We start from the raw sequence: 13,205 nt of genomic DNA on the forward strand, positions 1-13,205 counted from the left end.
GTTTCTCCGAGCCGCAGAACACCAGGTCGCAGCCGAACGCAGCGTCCAGCTGCCAGCTGTCCGACGCCATCACGCCGCCGCCGCCGAGGAACTGCTCCCCGCCCTCTGCATCCATCACCTGACCACACAGTGACAGAGTTCAGGTGTTTAGAACAGACGCTGATGGAGAGGAGGGCGCCGTGAAGGGTCAAAGGTCAACGACTGAAACAACCCAACAACTACGGAGATGGATCCTGAATGTCTCTGACAAATAATACGACTTCAACAGTCTGCAGACTCTCTTATTCAAACATGAGCTGAAAGGCGACTCACAAGGTGTGTGTGTCTGTGTGTGTGTGTGTGTGTCTGTGTGTGTGTGTGTGTGTGTGTGTGTGTGTGTGTGTGTGTGTGTGTGTCTAATATCTAACACAGTAAACACCTGCAGTGAAAGTTCACTCGTGAAAGAAAACGAAGAGAAAAGTAAACACGACACAAACTGAACAACAATCTGACAAACCCACGTGACGCAAGCCTGGAGGAGGATATCCTGGTGGGAACACACCCAGAGACACACACACAGACACACACACAGACACACACAGACACACACACACAGACACACACAGAGACACACACACACAGACACACACAGCCTCTGAACCTACCTGTCTGAATAGAAACCTGAGAAGCTGCTAAACGTGTTTCTCGTTTCTTTTCTCTTCGTACAAACATTATTCATGTGCTCACGCAGTAAAACCCGATCCGTCACATTCCAGTACTTTCCATTACTTTCCAGTACTTTCCAGTACTTTACAGTACTTTATATTAAAGTACCTTCACAGGCAGCGGTGAAATATCACTTAGTACATTAACGTACGCACTGTACTTTTAAATTCATGATACTTAATACACTGCATAGTGAACTCATGTACTCTTTACTGCACATTTCTCTGACCTGCAGCTGCAGATTCGTCCATTAACGAAGCAGCTTATTAATCATGATGCACTCATTAGTATGAACCGTGGAATCCAGATCAATACAATTAAAGAAAGTGGAAACAATATTCCTGGATACGCCCACTGATCTGGATTTACTCCTGAAGTTAACGAGTTCTTCTTTCTCCACAGAAATCGGGAGGAGATGACAGACAACATGTATTTAACATGAACTCTGTATTTTGATGGATGTCCCATCTGCTAACCTGGAGGAGGCAGAGTTTATGACCTGTACTGAAGCCAGCCACCAGGGGGCGATCTTCTATATGAATCGTAAAATAAGTGTCTCTCTATATAAAAGTGTTAAACTGCTTAATTTAAATCAAACACAAGAGTAAAATGCTGCTTAATCATTCGTTAATAATAATTATGCATAAATATATCAGTTTATTGATAGATTCACGTTATATTGATAAATCGACTAATTTCACTTTAACTCAAGTTTTCCTCTAAAACAAACTTCGACAGATTACTGACTAAACAGTTGTGTGTGTTTGTGTGTAAGTTTCTTGTCAGTCGTTGTGCGACCGGGTAAAATATTAATTTAAACAAATACATCATAGATAAAAGTGAACAAACACTTGATAAATATCATTCATAATTGAACTGAATGCATTAGTTTGTGTATTTGAGTTATTACTTTTCCTTCTTTAACATTGTAAACACAAACACAGGCTCAACTGAACTGTGGATCAGACAGTGAAGCAACTTGGGGAAACATATTTGATAATTTTGGGATTAAAACTAATGTTGAAAATGAATGTAAGCAGTTTGAAAAGTAAATAAACAAATGTGTATCACATCAGTACTGACAACAGAACATTCCCATATATACACACCTGTAATCTCATGTATTATTTGACGGTAAATCAACTCAGTGAAGGTCAAAGGCCAAACTCCAGATGAACTTAAAGAGTTTAAAACACGAAGAAGTTCAGAGTTTAACTTTCACCTGTTGACCTTTGACCTGCCTCCAGGCTGGAACCGGACGGAACCTACCGTGGATCCCTGGGTGCTTGGCCGGCTCCGGGTCACGGTCTCCGGCCGCTCATCGCGCCGCGGCTCCCGCAGCACGGAGCTCTGTTCCGGGGACAGTCAGGGAGCGCAGCCGGCGGTGGAGCCTCCGGTTCCGGGTCGAGTCGCTACAACGTCACGGTTCTTTTCTCCGGGTCTTCTCCACCCGAGCTGCGAGAAGACCCGCCCCCTACCCTGCCTCTGATTGGCTAGAGCTAGGCAAGCAGAGCGGTGATTGGGTAGTCAGAGTCAAAACATGAGGGTGGACCAATCAGAGACAGGCAGGGATTCACCTTCTTCTTCTCCGCTACACCTGAGTAATTCTCAGTGATGCTGCCCCCTACCGCCTGCCCATGTTACTGGTCGAACCCTAAACTCAATTTAAACCTAAAGCACAAGTAGATTTAGTGATTTACATGATTTCAGTTTCATAATATCCGTGGAAACAGATTCAGCTCCCACATTAAAACCTCAGAAAAGTCCTCTAACGTTTCTCACGGATGTTCAGGCAAAGTTAAAGTTAAATCAACACGTGACTCAAACCACAGGAAGACAGTTTTGTTCAAAAAGGTAGAATTTTAATCAGTCCGTAACCGACTCTGTTAATCTATGAATGTGAAAAGTGTAAATGATGTTTGACAGAGAAAATCAAGAACAAATCCAAAATCCACAATAAAAAAGTTTGACTGTTTTCAGCTTCAAGACAATTAATAACAAACGTTTAAATCAAAAATAATTTAATCTAATAAGAAAACATACACATTTTAATCCAAAAATAAAAATGTGAGTCAAAAGCAAAGATCAGGTTTGTAAAAATGTGTTTTAAATAAAAACAGACAAAAAAACACATGAATTCTATCAATGTCCAAACCACTACTTTGTATTGTAACCTGCAAAACTGCTTATTATTTGAAGCCAAATCTTCCTACTTTGATTTGGACTCGAGCAGAGAGCTTTGAAAAGATGAACAATGTGGAGTTAATGTGAAACATTCATAATAATAAAAAACATCATGTATAAAACAGATTTTTATGAAAACAAACAGAACTAATGAAACAAACTTGTTTCTGCTGAACTTTTCTTCTCTTGTGAAGTTTCACAGCGACTTCCTGATCTTCATGTGATGAGCTGTGAGAGAACGTGCACCGACATCAAACCAACTTCGATACACTTCACTGTAGCATTGGATTCATTCATTAATTAAATAAATGTATATATATTTATGCGTGTGTGTTCAGATACTCACAGATTTGACTGTCTGTTTGATGAAGTCCTTTTTGCTGCTCAGGTCGTGGTCTGGGAAGGTGTCAAACACCTGAAAGTGTTTCATTATTTTACGACTTATTCATTTCAAATGAATTTTTAAATGTGCAGGATGTGAAGATAGCTCGGCTCTCACCCTCTGACAGATCTGCTTCATGGTCATCTCCTCCAGGTTCGCCTCCTTCAGTAAACCCTGGACGGTCTCCTTCAGCTGGGCGTCGCTCGGGGATTTCTTGATCATCTTGCTGAGCGGCTCGTCGTCTTCTGAGCTGTCGTCGGCTGCTGGTGGAAACACAAAGCTGTGATGAGGCCGACGCTGGAAGTTGTGCGTCACTGACACGTGATCCACACTCATCTTTCTCTATCACCAGGAAGATGATGAGCTTTAAAGAACTAGAAGGTTCAGATCCGATCCGTCTCACCTGTGTTTGTGTTGTTCTTGCGGCTGCTGCTGCTGTCGGCCTTCTTCGTCTTGGCCGCAGGTTTGACCACAGGAGGCTTCTTCTTCTTGGGCTGAAAAAAAAAGTTCTTTATGAAACTGAGATCATCTTGTGGGTGAAGCGTAGCTGCAGTGGTCGCTGTCAGGGCGTAGCACAGGAAACTACTTATACATGAAAATGTTAAGTAATTTTATTAAAATGCTGCAGGTATTAATTAAAAGTTTCTACTAAAAGAAATGGGTAAAATAAAAATGTCATCAAATAGTGGAACTTATCAGCGCGAACTAAAAAAAATCCATTAACCAACATTTTTACACAATTGTTTTCTGAGACTTTATTTGAGTAATTATAAATTAAAAAGATAAAACCAATTACATAGAACTCGAATTGAGAATATAAATGTACATCTTCTAAAAGTGGATACCGATTCAAAACTGATAAACTGTCACATTCTATTTGTTGCAACACGAGGTTTTACCTTCGGCTCCGGTTCGCTGTCGCCGTCGGACTCGCTCTTCTTCGCTCTCCTTCTAGGACTCGTCTTCTTCGCTGGCGTCCTTTTTCTTTTCACTGGAGCAGATTTCTTCGATGAACTCTTCCCTCGGCTCATCTCGGATTTCGAAGACTGACACAAAAACATTTGTTAGTTAATAAAATGGAAAGAGAATGAAACATTTCCCATATGATCAGAACACAAAGATATTATATTTACTGTCACTAAACAAACTAAATAAATTGAACTTTTTTGTTTTTTTAAATGATTGATTGTGACACTAGTTGTTGATTAATATTCCGTTGATCTGTTCAGCTTCTAAATCGTTTCAGCCTCAGTTTGTTGATTCATCAGAAACAACAGGTTCCAGTTTGTGCTTCGGTCTGAGAATCTCACATCATCATCATCCTCCTCTTCCTCCTCTTCGTCTGCAGAATGCTCCGACTGGTCGGACTGGTCTTCCTCTTTCTCCGACAGTTTCTCCTCCGTGTCTGATCCCTCAGCCTCAGCCCCCCCCTTCTCCTCCTCCTCCTCATCTTCCTCGTCGCTGCTGGAGTCCATGACGATGGCTTTGGATTTGCTTCCTGCTTTGGACTTTTTGGGACTGGACAACGAGCTGGTGGGTTTGGATTTGCTCTTTTTCTTGGTCTGTGTCTCTGAGTTGTCGCCCGACAGTTTCTTCTTTGATTTCCTCTTCTTCTTCCCAGGGAGACGCTGCCGAGACACAAACACAAGCTTCACAATCTCAACTTTAAGGTCTGAAACTACAAGATAGACTTCACTTTACTTAGAAATCAACATTGAAATTAAAGATAAAATAAAAACTATTTATTGTCACTGTATCATGTTTTAACGAGCAATGATTCCTTCAGTTCACCTTCCCACTGGTTTTAGGTGCAATGAGGAAAGTCATGATCCTGTCGACCAGATCGATCTGAGTTCCTTTCTTCTCCAGATCCAGAACACCACAGACCACTTTCAGCTTTGTGTTGGTGAAATTTGAATTTCTGCATCAAAAGAACAGAAGAAAACATGAAGCTCATTGTTCACCTTCAGCAATTAAAAACAAAAAATCTTTAAATAAATGTAGTCATTCATTTCCATAGAAAGTAATTTGTCCTTATAAAGCACAACAGTCCATTGTCAGATTCTCTCAGCACAGTTTGAAGGATGGAGATTGAACGGAGTTTGGTGGATTTGTTACAGCAGCAGCTCTTCTGGTTCAGGAAGCAGAGGATCATGGGTAATCGCCAGTGTTCAGTAGGGGTGTCACGATACCAAAAATGCAGTTGTCGGTGCCAATACCAGTAAAATGACACGATTCTCGATGCCAATTTAGATACCAAGGTAAAAAAAAAAAAGAATTTTCTAAGATTCCAAAGGTGTATTCTTTGGATGTTGTTAATGTCACATACGGTAGTTTAATGTGCTTGCGCATATACTGTGGGTTATACGGTAGTTGCGGACGCATGCGAGTGACGCATTGTTGTGAGACACATTATGCATTAAAGCGAACTTAGCATTGATTTACAGTTAATATGAATCATAACTCACCTTGAATTCTTTAAACAAATCCAGATGACAGACTTTCAGGTGCTTTGCTACATTGGAAGTATGACCTCCCTTGGTCTGAAGACCACGGTAGCATCGTTAGCATCGTTAGCATAATGGCTTCTGCGGATTAACGATAACGCCGCGGCCATCTGCCTCAAACGCAAAGTGCCATGCACAAGTCTTTGTGCCTTTTTTATCAACAAGTCGAGGTGGAGCGAACGCTGCAGCCGCCATCTTGGTTTTCTGAATGTAAACGTCGACTGATGCAGCACCGATGCTAATGCTAAGTTGCTAACAGCTGCTGGCATCGTCGGTGATTTGTTATCTAAGTATCGAAAGGTATCGTAAGTATCGGTTCTCGTGACATCTCTCGTGTTCAGTCTGAGGTTGGACCACATCGTGTTGTTCTTCATCCCTCTGAAGCAACCGGAGCTCACGGAACCTCAGACTCAACCAGAGGAAAGCTTCTACACAGACACTTACTTGAGGAGCTTGTCTCGTTTTTTGATGAACTCTTCGCTGTCGGCATCGAAACCAAATCCGTTAAACAGACGCAAGTTCTTCTTGATGGTGGCTATCTGTTGAAAGAGCACAGAGATCATCCTGAAGTGAGCTGGGACTGGAAGTGAGCTCAGGTGAAAGGTCTCCTCGGGATGTTCTCACCTTCCCCGGCCTGTCGAACAGGATGGTGTGAAGAGGCTTCAGGTCGGCTGGCTTCACCTTGGTGAGCTGGAAGCTGGTGCGTGGAATGTCTCCCAATTTATCTCCACTACCTGAGAAGATGTGAAGTCAAATAAACATCAGTATTATATCTGTAAATATCTGTATAGCTCATCTTTAAATAACAAATATTCATATCCAGGAATGAAGCCGTGTCTCTCATGGTTGAATATTCACCGTCTCCAATCTTGAGCTTCTCCATCTGCTTGGGTGCCTGGAGGTCGAGCCTCTCCACGGTTTTCTTTGACCTCTTGCCCTCGATGATGTCACCAACCACTGTAAAAAAGAAAGAAAACGATAGAGACGTTTCAAAACTAACACCAGCATCAAACATGCATCCGATGGCGAGTGGCGCATTAGCAAGTACGTGAATCTATGTTTCACTGATGTGATACTACGTCTTTAATGTATTTTAGTACCAGGGTTCATACACATTTTGACCAATGGATTTCCATGACTTTTCTATGACTTTTCAATAACTTTAAACCAAATTTCCATGACCGAACATTTTGTTAAAATCTCAGTGTATACGCGAAAAAGTGACAAAATGTAGTATTCAAACAATTATTTTTTCCCATGACTTTTCCAGGCCTGGAAAAAAGCATTTTAAAATTCCATGACTTTTCCAGGTTTTCCATGAGCGTACGAACCCTGAAGTACTTTCATCCTCAAAAAGTGCAAAATCACTTCTTCTTCACTGCTCAGAAACAGCAGCTGCGGAGCCACTGGCAACTTGTTTTCAGAGCAGTGAAGAAGTTTAACATCGTAGAGACATGAAGACACGAAGACACCTGCTAGCCTCAAGACGAGCAGAGCCGGCTCCGGTTTGAACAGATTCATTCACTCAGTGTTTCAAAGTGTTTGTGTCAAACGTCTCTTTACCGGCTGCTTTGACACGACTGGTGTTCAGACTGGGAAGCTCCTCCTCCTGAGACATGTCCTGCGTGTCCTCCTCCTCGGACACTGCAGGGCTGTCCACAGCTTCCTCCACCACAGAGCTCATGTCTGCGTCCGTCTGAGCGTCCGTCTCAGCGTCCCTGTGAGCGTCCGTCTAAGCGTCTGTCTCAGCGTCCCTGTGAGCGTCTGTCTCAGCGTCCCTGTGAGCGTCCGTCTCAGCGTCCCTGTGAGCGTCTGTCTCAGCGTCCCTGTGAGCGTCCCTGTGTCCTGGTGGGAGGACGACACACAGGTTTACAGAGACTTGTATCCAGATGTTCACCAACAACCACACGGATGATTTCATGGAGTTCAAGTTCTCTGTAGACTATAAATAAAAGTTTAAACCTCCAACAATCTGAATTAATACGTGAAAGTATCTGGCACAGTTCTGAGTATTATCTCACTATTGAATATTTAAATACTTATTTGACAGCGTCAGCAAAATTAATGTTAGTAAATCAAATATCTGCTTCTCTGCAGAAACTCATCTGATTTTATTTCTCTGTTCTTCGTGTAAAGTGTCTCTGACCTTTGCTAAAAGCACTGTGTCAATAATAAGAATCCATATAATTATCATTATCATTGAGAGTTTCTTAGGTTTTAACTTATTAATATCATTTGATGTAGTAAACACGTGTTCTCCTCCTCATGAGCAGCTGCTTCCTCTCGATGACTCGATATTCAGATGCTGAACATTAATAACTTTACACATAAATGACTGAATCACACAAACTGTATTCATGTCACACGGCAGACATGTCGAGGTGATTGACAGGTGAGAGACGGATGATTGACAGGTGAGAGACGGGATGTAAAGGACGAGTTGAAAACACTATTATTAAATTATCAATTAGATAGTAAAGTTATCCAGTAGCAGAACCCCCCCACCGAGCTGAAGCAGTCGCGTGGAACCTCCGGAGTTTCACCGGAAGCCTTCTCGCTGCTTCTTCTTCACAATAAACGTCGGAGTTGATTCCCGCGCTCCAACTTGTCCCCGGTTCAAAGCGGTTAGCTCCCGCGCTAGCTCCTGTGCTAGCCCGCCGTCCCGCCGCGGAGGAAAACTACAACTCCCACAATCCCCCCGGGGCCGCGTGTGCGTGTGCGCGCTCCTCACCCGGTGCTGACCGTGTCCCGGTGACTTTCCCGAGCCCGGTGCCGGTGCTGCGTGTTGTTAGCTGCGTGTTGTTAGCTCCGTGTTGTTAGCCGCCTCCTCTAGCTTGCACTTCTTCTTCTTCTTCTGGGGATTAACGGCGGCTGGCAAACAACTCACCGGTGCACTACCGCCACCGTCTGGAGGAGGAGGGGAGTGCAGCAGGAGAGTGGCAGCAAACTGAAGTTAAGATCAAACTTTATTGATCCAGACTCGATCCAGCAGAGGGACGAGTGGACAAGAGAATCAAACAAACAAGAAAAGACAAAAGAATTAAATAGTTTAATGTTAGTATGTACAAAATAAAACCTTTCACTGTTGTTTTTATAGAACTTTATAGTGCAGTGACACTCAATCAGAATCAATATTTGCACATACAGGATATTGCCTTGGTGTGGTTGGTGTACATAAAACATTAAACAACAATTGGACATAAAACAACAATATATACAGTAAGAAACGATAAGGAGGATTTCACAAGCACCTTCATGTTTTTGAATTCTGTAAAAATCTGTTCCTGTGTAATTTAAATCTCTGTATTCCTGCCATGTTTTGTGACTGTATTCGTTAATGATATTTTTGCTAAATGTATATCTGCCTTCTCATTCCCTTCCACTCCCACTTGAGCAGGAACCTATAGGAAGGAGATATTCAACCCTCTCTGATATATATATATGTATATATTTAATTATTGCATATACAGCCGTGGCCAAAAGTTTTGAGAATAACACAAGTATTGGTTTTCACAAAGTGTGTTGCTTCAGTGTTTTCAGATCTTTTTATCAGATGTTACTATGGTATACTGAAGTATAATTACAAGCATTTCATAAGTGTCAAAGGATTTTATTGACAATTACATTAAGTTTATGCAAAGAGTCAATATTTGCAGTGTTGACCCTTCTTTTTCAAGACTTCTTCAATTCACCCTGGCATGCTGTCAATTAACTTCTGTGCCACATCCTGACTGATGGCAGCCCATTCTTGCATAATCAATGCTTGGAAATTGTCAGAATATGTGGGTTTTTGTTTGTCCACCCGCCTCTTGAGGATTGCCCACAAGTTCTGAGTGGGATTAGCGTCTTGGGAGTTTCCTGGCCATGGACCCAAAATTTCGATGTTTTATTCCCCGAGCCACTTAGTTATCACTTTCCCCTCATGGCACGGTGCTCCATCATGCTGGAAAAGGCACTGTTCCTCACCAAACTGTTCTTGGATGGTTGGGAGAAGTGGCTCTCGGAGGATGTTTTGGTACAATTCTTTATTCATGGCTGTGTTCTTTGGCAAAATTGTTAGTGAGCCCACTCCCTTGGCTGAGAAGCAACCCCACAGATGAATGTTCTCAGGATGCTTTACTGTTGGCACGACACAGGACTGATGGTAGCGCTCACCTTTTCTTCTCCAGACAAGCTTTTTTCCAGATGCCCTAAACAATCGATAAGGGGATTCATCAGAGAAAATGACTTTACCCCAGTCCTCAGCAGTCCACTCCCTGTACCTTTGACAGAATATCAGTCTGTCCCTGATGTTTTTCCTGAAGATAAATTGGTTCTTTGCTGCCCTTCTTGACACCAGGCCATCCTCCAAAAGTCTTCGCCTCACTGTGCGTGCAGATGCACTCACACCTGCCTGCTGCCATTCCTGACCAACCTCTGCACTAGTGGTACCTTGATCCTGCAGCTGGATCAACTTTAGGAGACGGTCCTGGTGCTTGCTGGACTTCCTTGGGCGCCCTGAAGCATTTTCCCAACAATTGAACCTCTCTCCTTGAAGTTCTTGATGATCAGATAAATGGTAGATTTAGGTGCAATCTTATTGGCAGCAATATCCTGGCCTCTGAAGTCCTTTTTGTGCAAAGTAATGATGACTGCAGGTGTTTCCTTGCAGGTAACCATGTTAACAGAGGAAGAACAATGATTTCAAGCACCACCCTTCTTTTAAAGCTTCCAGTCTGCTATTCTGTCTCAATCAGCATGACAGAGTGATCTCCAGACTTGTCCCCATCAACACTCTCCCCTGTGTTAACAAGAGAATCACTGACATGATGTCAGCTGGTCCTTCTGTGGCTGAAATGCAGTGAAAATGGTTTTTTGGGGATTAAGTTAATTTTGTGGCAAAGAGGGACTTTGCAATTAATTGCAATTCATCTGGTCACTCTTCATAACATTCTGGAGTATATGCAAATTGCCATTATAAAAACTGAGGCAGCAGACTTTGTGAAAATATATATTTGTGTCATTCTCAAAACTTTTGGCCACGGCTGTATAATCATAATAAAACAACAACAATCACCCCTTAAATATTTTTTTCTACTAATAATATTTCCTTGTGTGTATTATTGTTCTATTTTATTGTCTTTCTTATTCTATTTTAATTTCCATGTTCTCTTGTTGACCTCATTCTGAGTCTGCTGTCTGCTGTAACTACGGTAACGGATGGATAACAATTATCTTATCTTATCTTATTATAGATGTGGAGTTGGTTACTGTTGTCTGACTGTCACAGAGTGTCTGAAACATTCTGCTCGTTAGTGCTCATATTTCAAAACTGTAAAAGTGATTCCAGAAGTTTTCAGTTATTTTTATCTACAGCATCTAATCATTCATTGTTTGTGGAATTCATGTTGATGATTCATTGTGTAAAACATGAGGAAGACGTGAAGCTTTCAGATTTTAAATATCCACCTGTCGTCCTGTTTGGTTCCAGCTCCACAGACAGAGCAGTCTCATTACCCAGAGGAACAGGACATGTCTGGGTAATGAGACATGGGGGGGGGGCAGTGTCCACCTGACAGGACGCTGGGGGGGGGGGGGGTCAGCCGCCTGAAACAGATTCACTTCTTCACGTCTCAGACACAGGAAAACAAACTTTCTTCTACAGAGGTTCATTCTGAATTCAGTTCATTATTAATATCTATTTTATTACCAATACATTTAATTCTACATTAATGGAGAACCTTCTTTACAAAACTGTTGATTTTTACACAAGTTTCAATATCTATCCATTGATAAGAAGGAACACTGGACAAACCTGATGTGTAATCTGTATAATTTGTGGCTGTGATTTGCTGCAGTATGATGAGTTTACATGTGGCTTGTTATTATATAATATGTCATTAGTATGGAGGACATATGGAACACTTGAGTCGTTTCTAATATAATGTACAATATCTTATCTAATATCCTTTTCATCCTATCGTATAGCACGATCTATCATATTGTATCTAGTATCGGATCTAACATCATTTCCAATTATTCCGATTTTGGTTGCAATATTAATTTTCCCTAGAAAGTTGGAATAAGATATTTATTTATATTTGTAAGTGTTACAATAAAATGTCTTCTTGAAGATGAACATTAATCAGAGCAGAAGTGTTGACATCTATAAATGTTTCATGTGTCTGAAGTGACGCAGGACACAAGGGGGCGCTGTGGCATCAGGGATGTGTGCGATGGAAGTGGAGCATCTTTTTAATTCCAATAAAGGTTCAGAAAACCATGTTGTTGCCTAGCAACAGGCTTTCAAACAGGACGAAAGAGTATGGAGGGTTATTAATGCCACAGGAGGCGGAGGAACCTCTAACAGCTACTGGATAACTTTAATATCTAATTGATAATTGAATAATAGTGTTTTCAACTCGTCCTTCACATCCTGTCTCGACACCGGAAACAACAGTGAGACGAAGTTGGACTTTTTTAATTAAAACGTGAACAAGGTTGTTTTTTCATTTTTCTGAGCGTTGATAAATCACCTGAAAAATCAAAAGACAGAAATTATCTTTTCCCACTAACAGGTGTGTTTGTTGTAACATCTAATAACAGACTGTAGATAAAGATGGACGACATGACAGCTCCCTCAAAGTGAAGCCACAGTGTCTTCATCGCCCCCTGGTGGATGGCGGCAATATCCGTCGTAGACCCCTCCTTCTCCATGTTAGCAGACGGGACATGGACCAAACAAACAGAGTAGACGTTAAATAAATGTTTGTCAAGAAGTTTCTGTTATTTCAGGTCGTTCTTATCTCACTGATGTTTGTTCAAGTGTTTCTCATCAGTTTGGATTGAATCAGTTATTTGATGATATGAAAACAGTCTCATCTGTCAATCATAACCTATGGCATGATTGCTCAGGTTTGGGACGTCGACCCACAGCTCCACTATCAGAGATATTTTATCTTCCTTCATGTACCATGGGACGAGTGTCGTCCATCTTTATATGATCTGCAACAACAACCTGCAAACAGTGTGAAGGTCTTTGTGACATTAATCTCCCTCCATATATTCCTCCACAACATTTTAAACCAGCACAGCGAATCACAGAGCAGAGAAGTGATGCTTCAGGAGCTGCTGCCTCCTCCAGACCCGACTCACGGGTTTTATCTCCTGTGGACAAAGACTCATCAAACTTTATTTAAACCATCTCTGTCTTTAATTAATGAAAACACAGGGAAACGTTTGGATTTTAATCAAGAAAATGTGGAGTTATCGAACAAAGTGCTGAAGATTCTCTTCTTTTAGACCAGGTAAGATCGATCTGTCTATCTATCTATCTATCTATCTATCTATCTATCTATCTATCTATCTATCTATCTATCTATCTATCTATCTATCTATCTATCTATCTATCTATCTATCTATCTATCTGTCTGTCTGTCTGTCTGTCT

The 13,205-nt window shown here is 41.6% G+C and overlaps 2 protein-coding genes across 3 annotated transcripts in view; both read right to left on the minus strand.

Annotated features, from left to right (window-relative positions):
• creb3l4 (cAMP responsive element binding protein 3-like 4) overlaps window positions 1-2,130 on the minus strand; it is a 6,926-nt gene extending 4,796 nt beyond the window's left edge. The window contains exons 1-2 of the mRNA XM_061081071.1: window positions 1,975-2,130; window positions 1-118 (exon numbers count right to left, since the gene is read on the minus strand). The exon at window positions 1-118 is cut by the window's left edge and continues 32 nt beyond it. Of these exons, the coding sequence (XP_060937054.1) occupies window positions 1-115 (115 nt within the window). The 5' untranslated portion in view covers window positions 116-118; window positions 1,975-2,130. The remainder of the gene's footprint in view (window positions 119-1,974) is intronic.
• A 648-nt stretch (window positions 2,131-2,778) lies between these two features.
• dek (DEK proto-oncogene) lies at window positions 2,779-7,493 on the minus strand. Of its 2 annotated transcripts, none has more exons than XM_061081398.1 (11): window positions 7,342-7,493; window positions 6,637-6,735; window positions 6,403-6,512; window positions 6,223-6,317; window positions 5,063-5,192; window positions 4,582-4,899; window positions 4,171-4,317; window positions 3,675-3,765; window positions 3,389-3,531; window positions 3,236-3,304; window positions 2,779-3,117 (listed from the first exon to the last, which is right to left on the minus strand). In XM_061081398.1, exons 1-11 carry the CDS (start codon window positions 7,460-7,462, stop codon window positions 3,106-3,108), a joined length of 1,335 nt encoding a protein of 444 aa, XP_060937381.1. In that variant the 5' UTR covers window positions 7,463-7,493; the 3' UTR covers window positions 2,779-3,105. The 2 variants fall into 2 exon arrangements, with proteins under 2 accessions (XP_060937381.1, XP_060937380.1); XM_061081397.1 differs by having other exon boundaries at window positions 3,389-3,534.
• Window positions 7,494-13,205: the final 5,712 nt, after the last annotated feature.

The sequence above is a fragment of the Limanda limanda genome, chromosome 11 (genome assembly GCF_963576545.1).
Source record: "Limanda limanda chromosome 11, fLimLim1.1, whole genome shotgun sequence".
Taxonomy (NCBI): Eukaryota; Metazoa; Chordata; class Actinopteri; order Pleuronectiformes; family Pleuronectidae; genus Limanda; species Limanda limanda.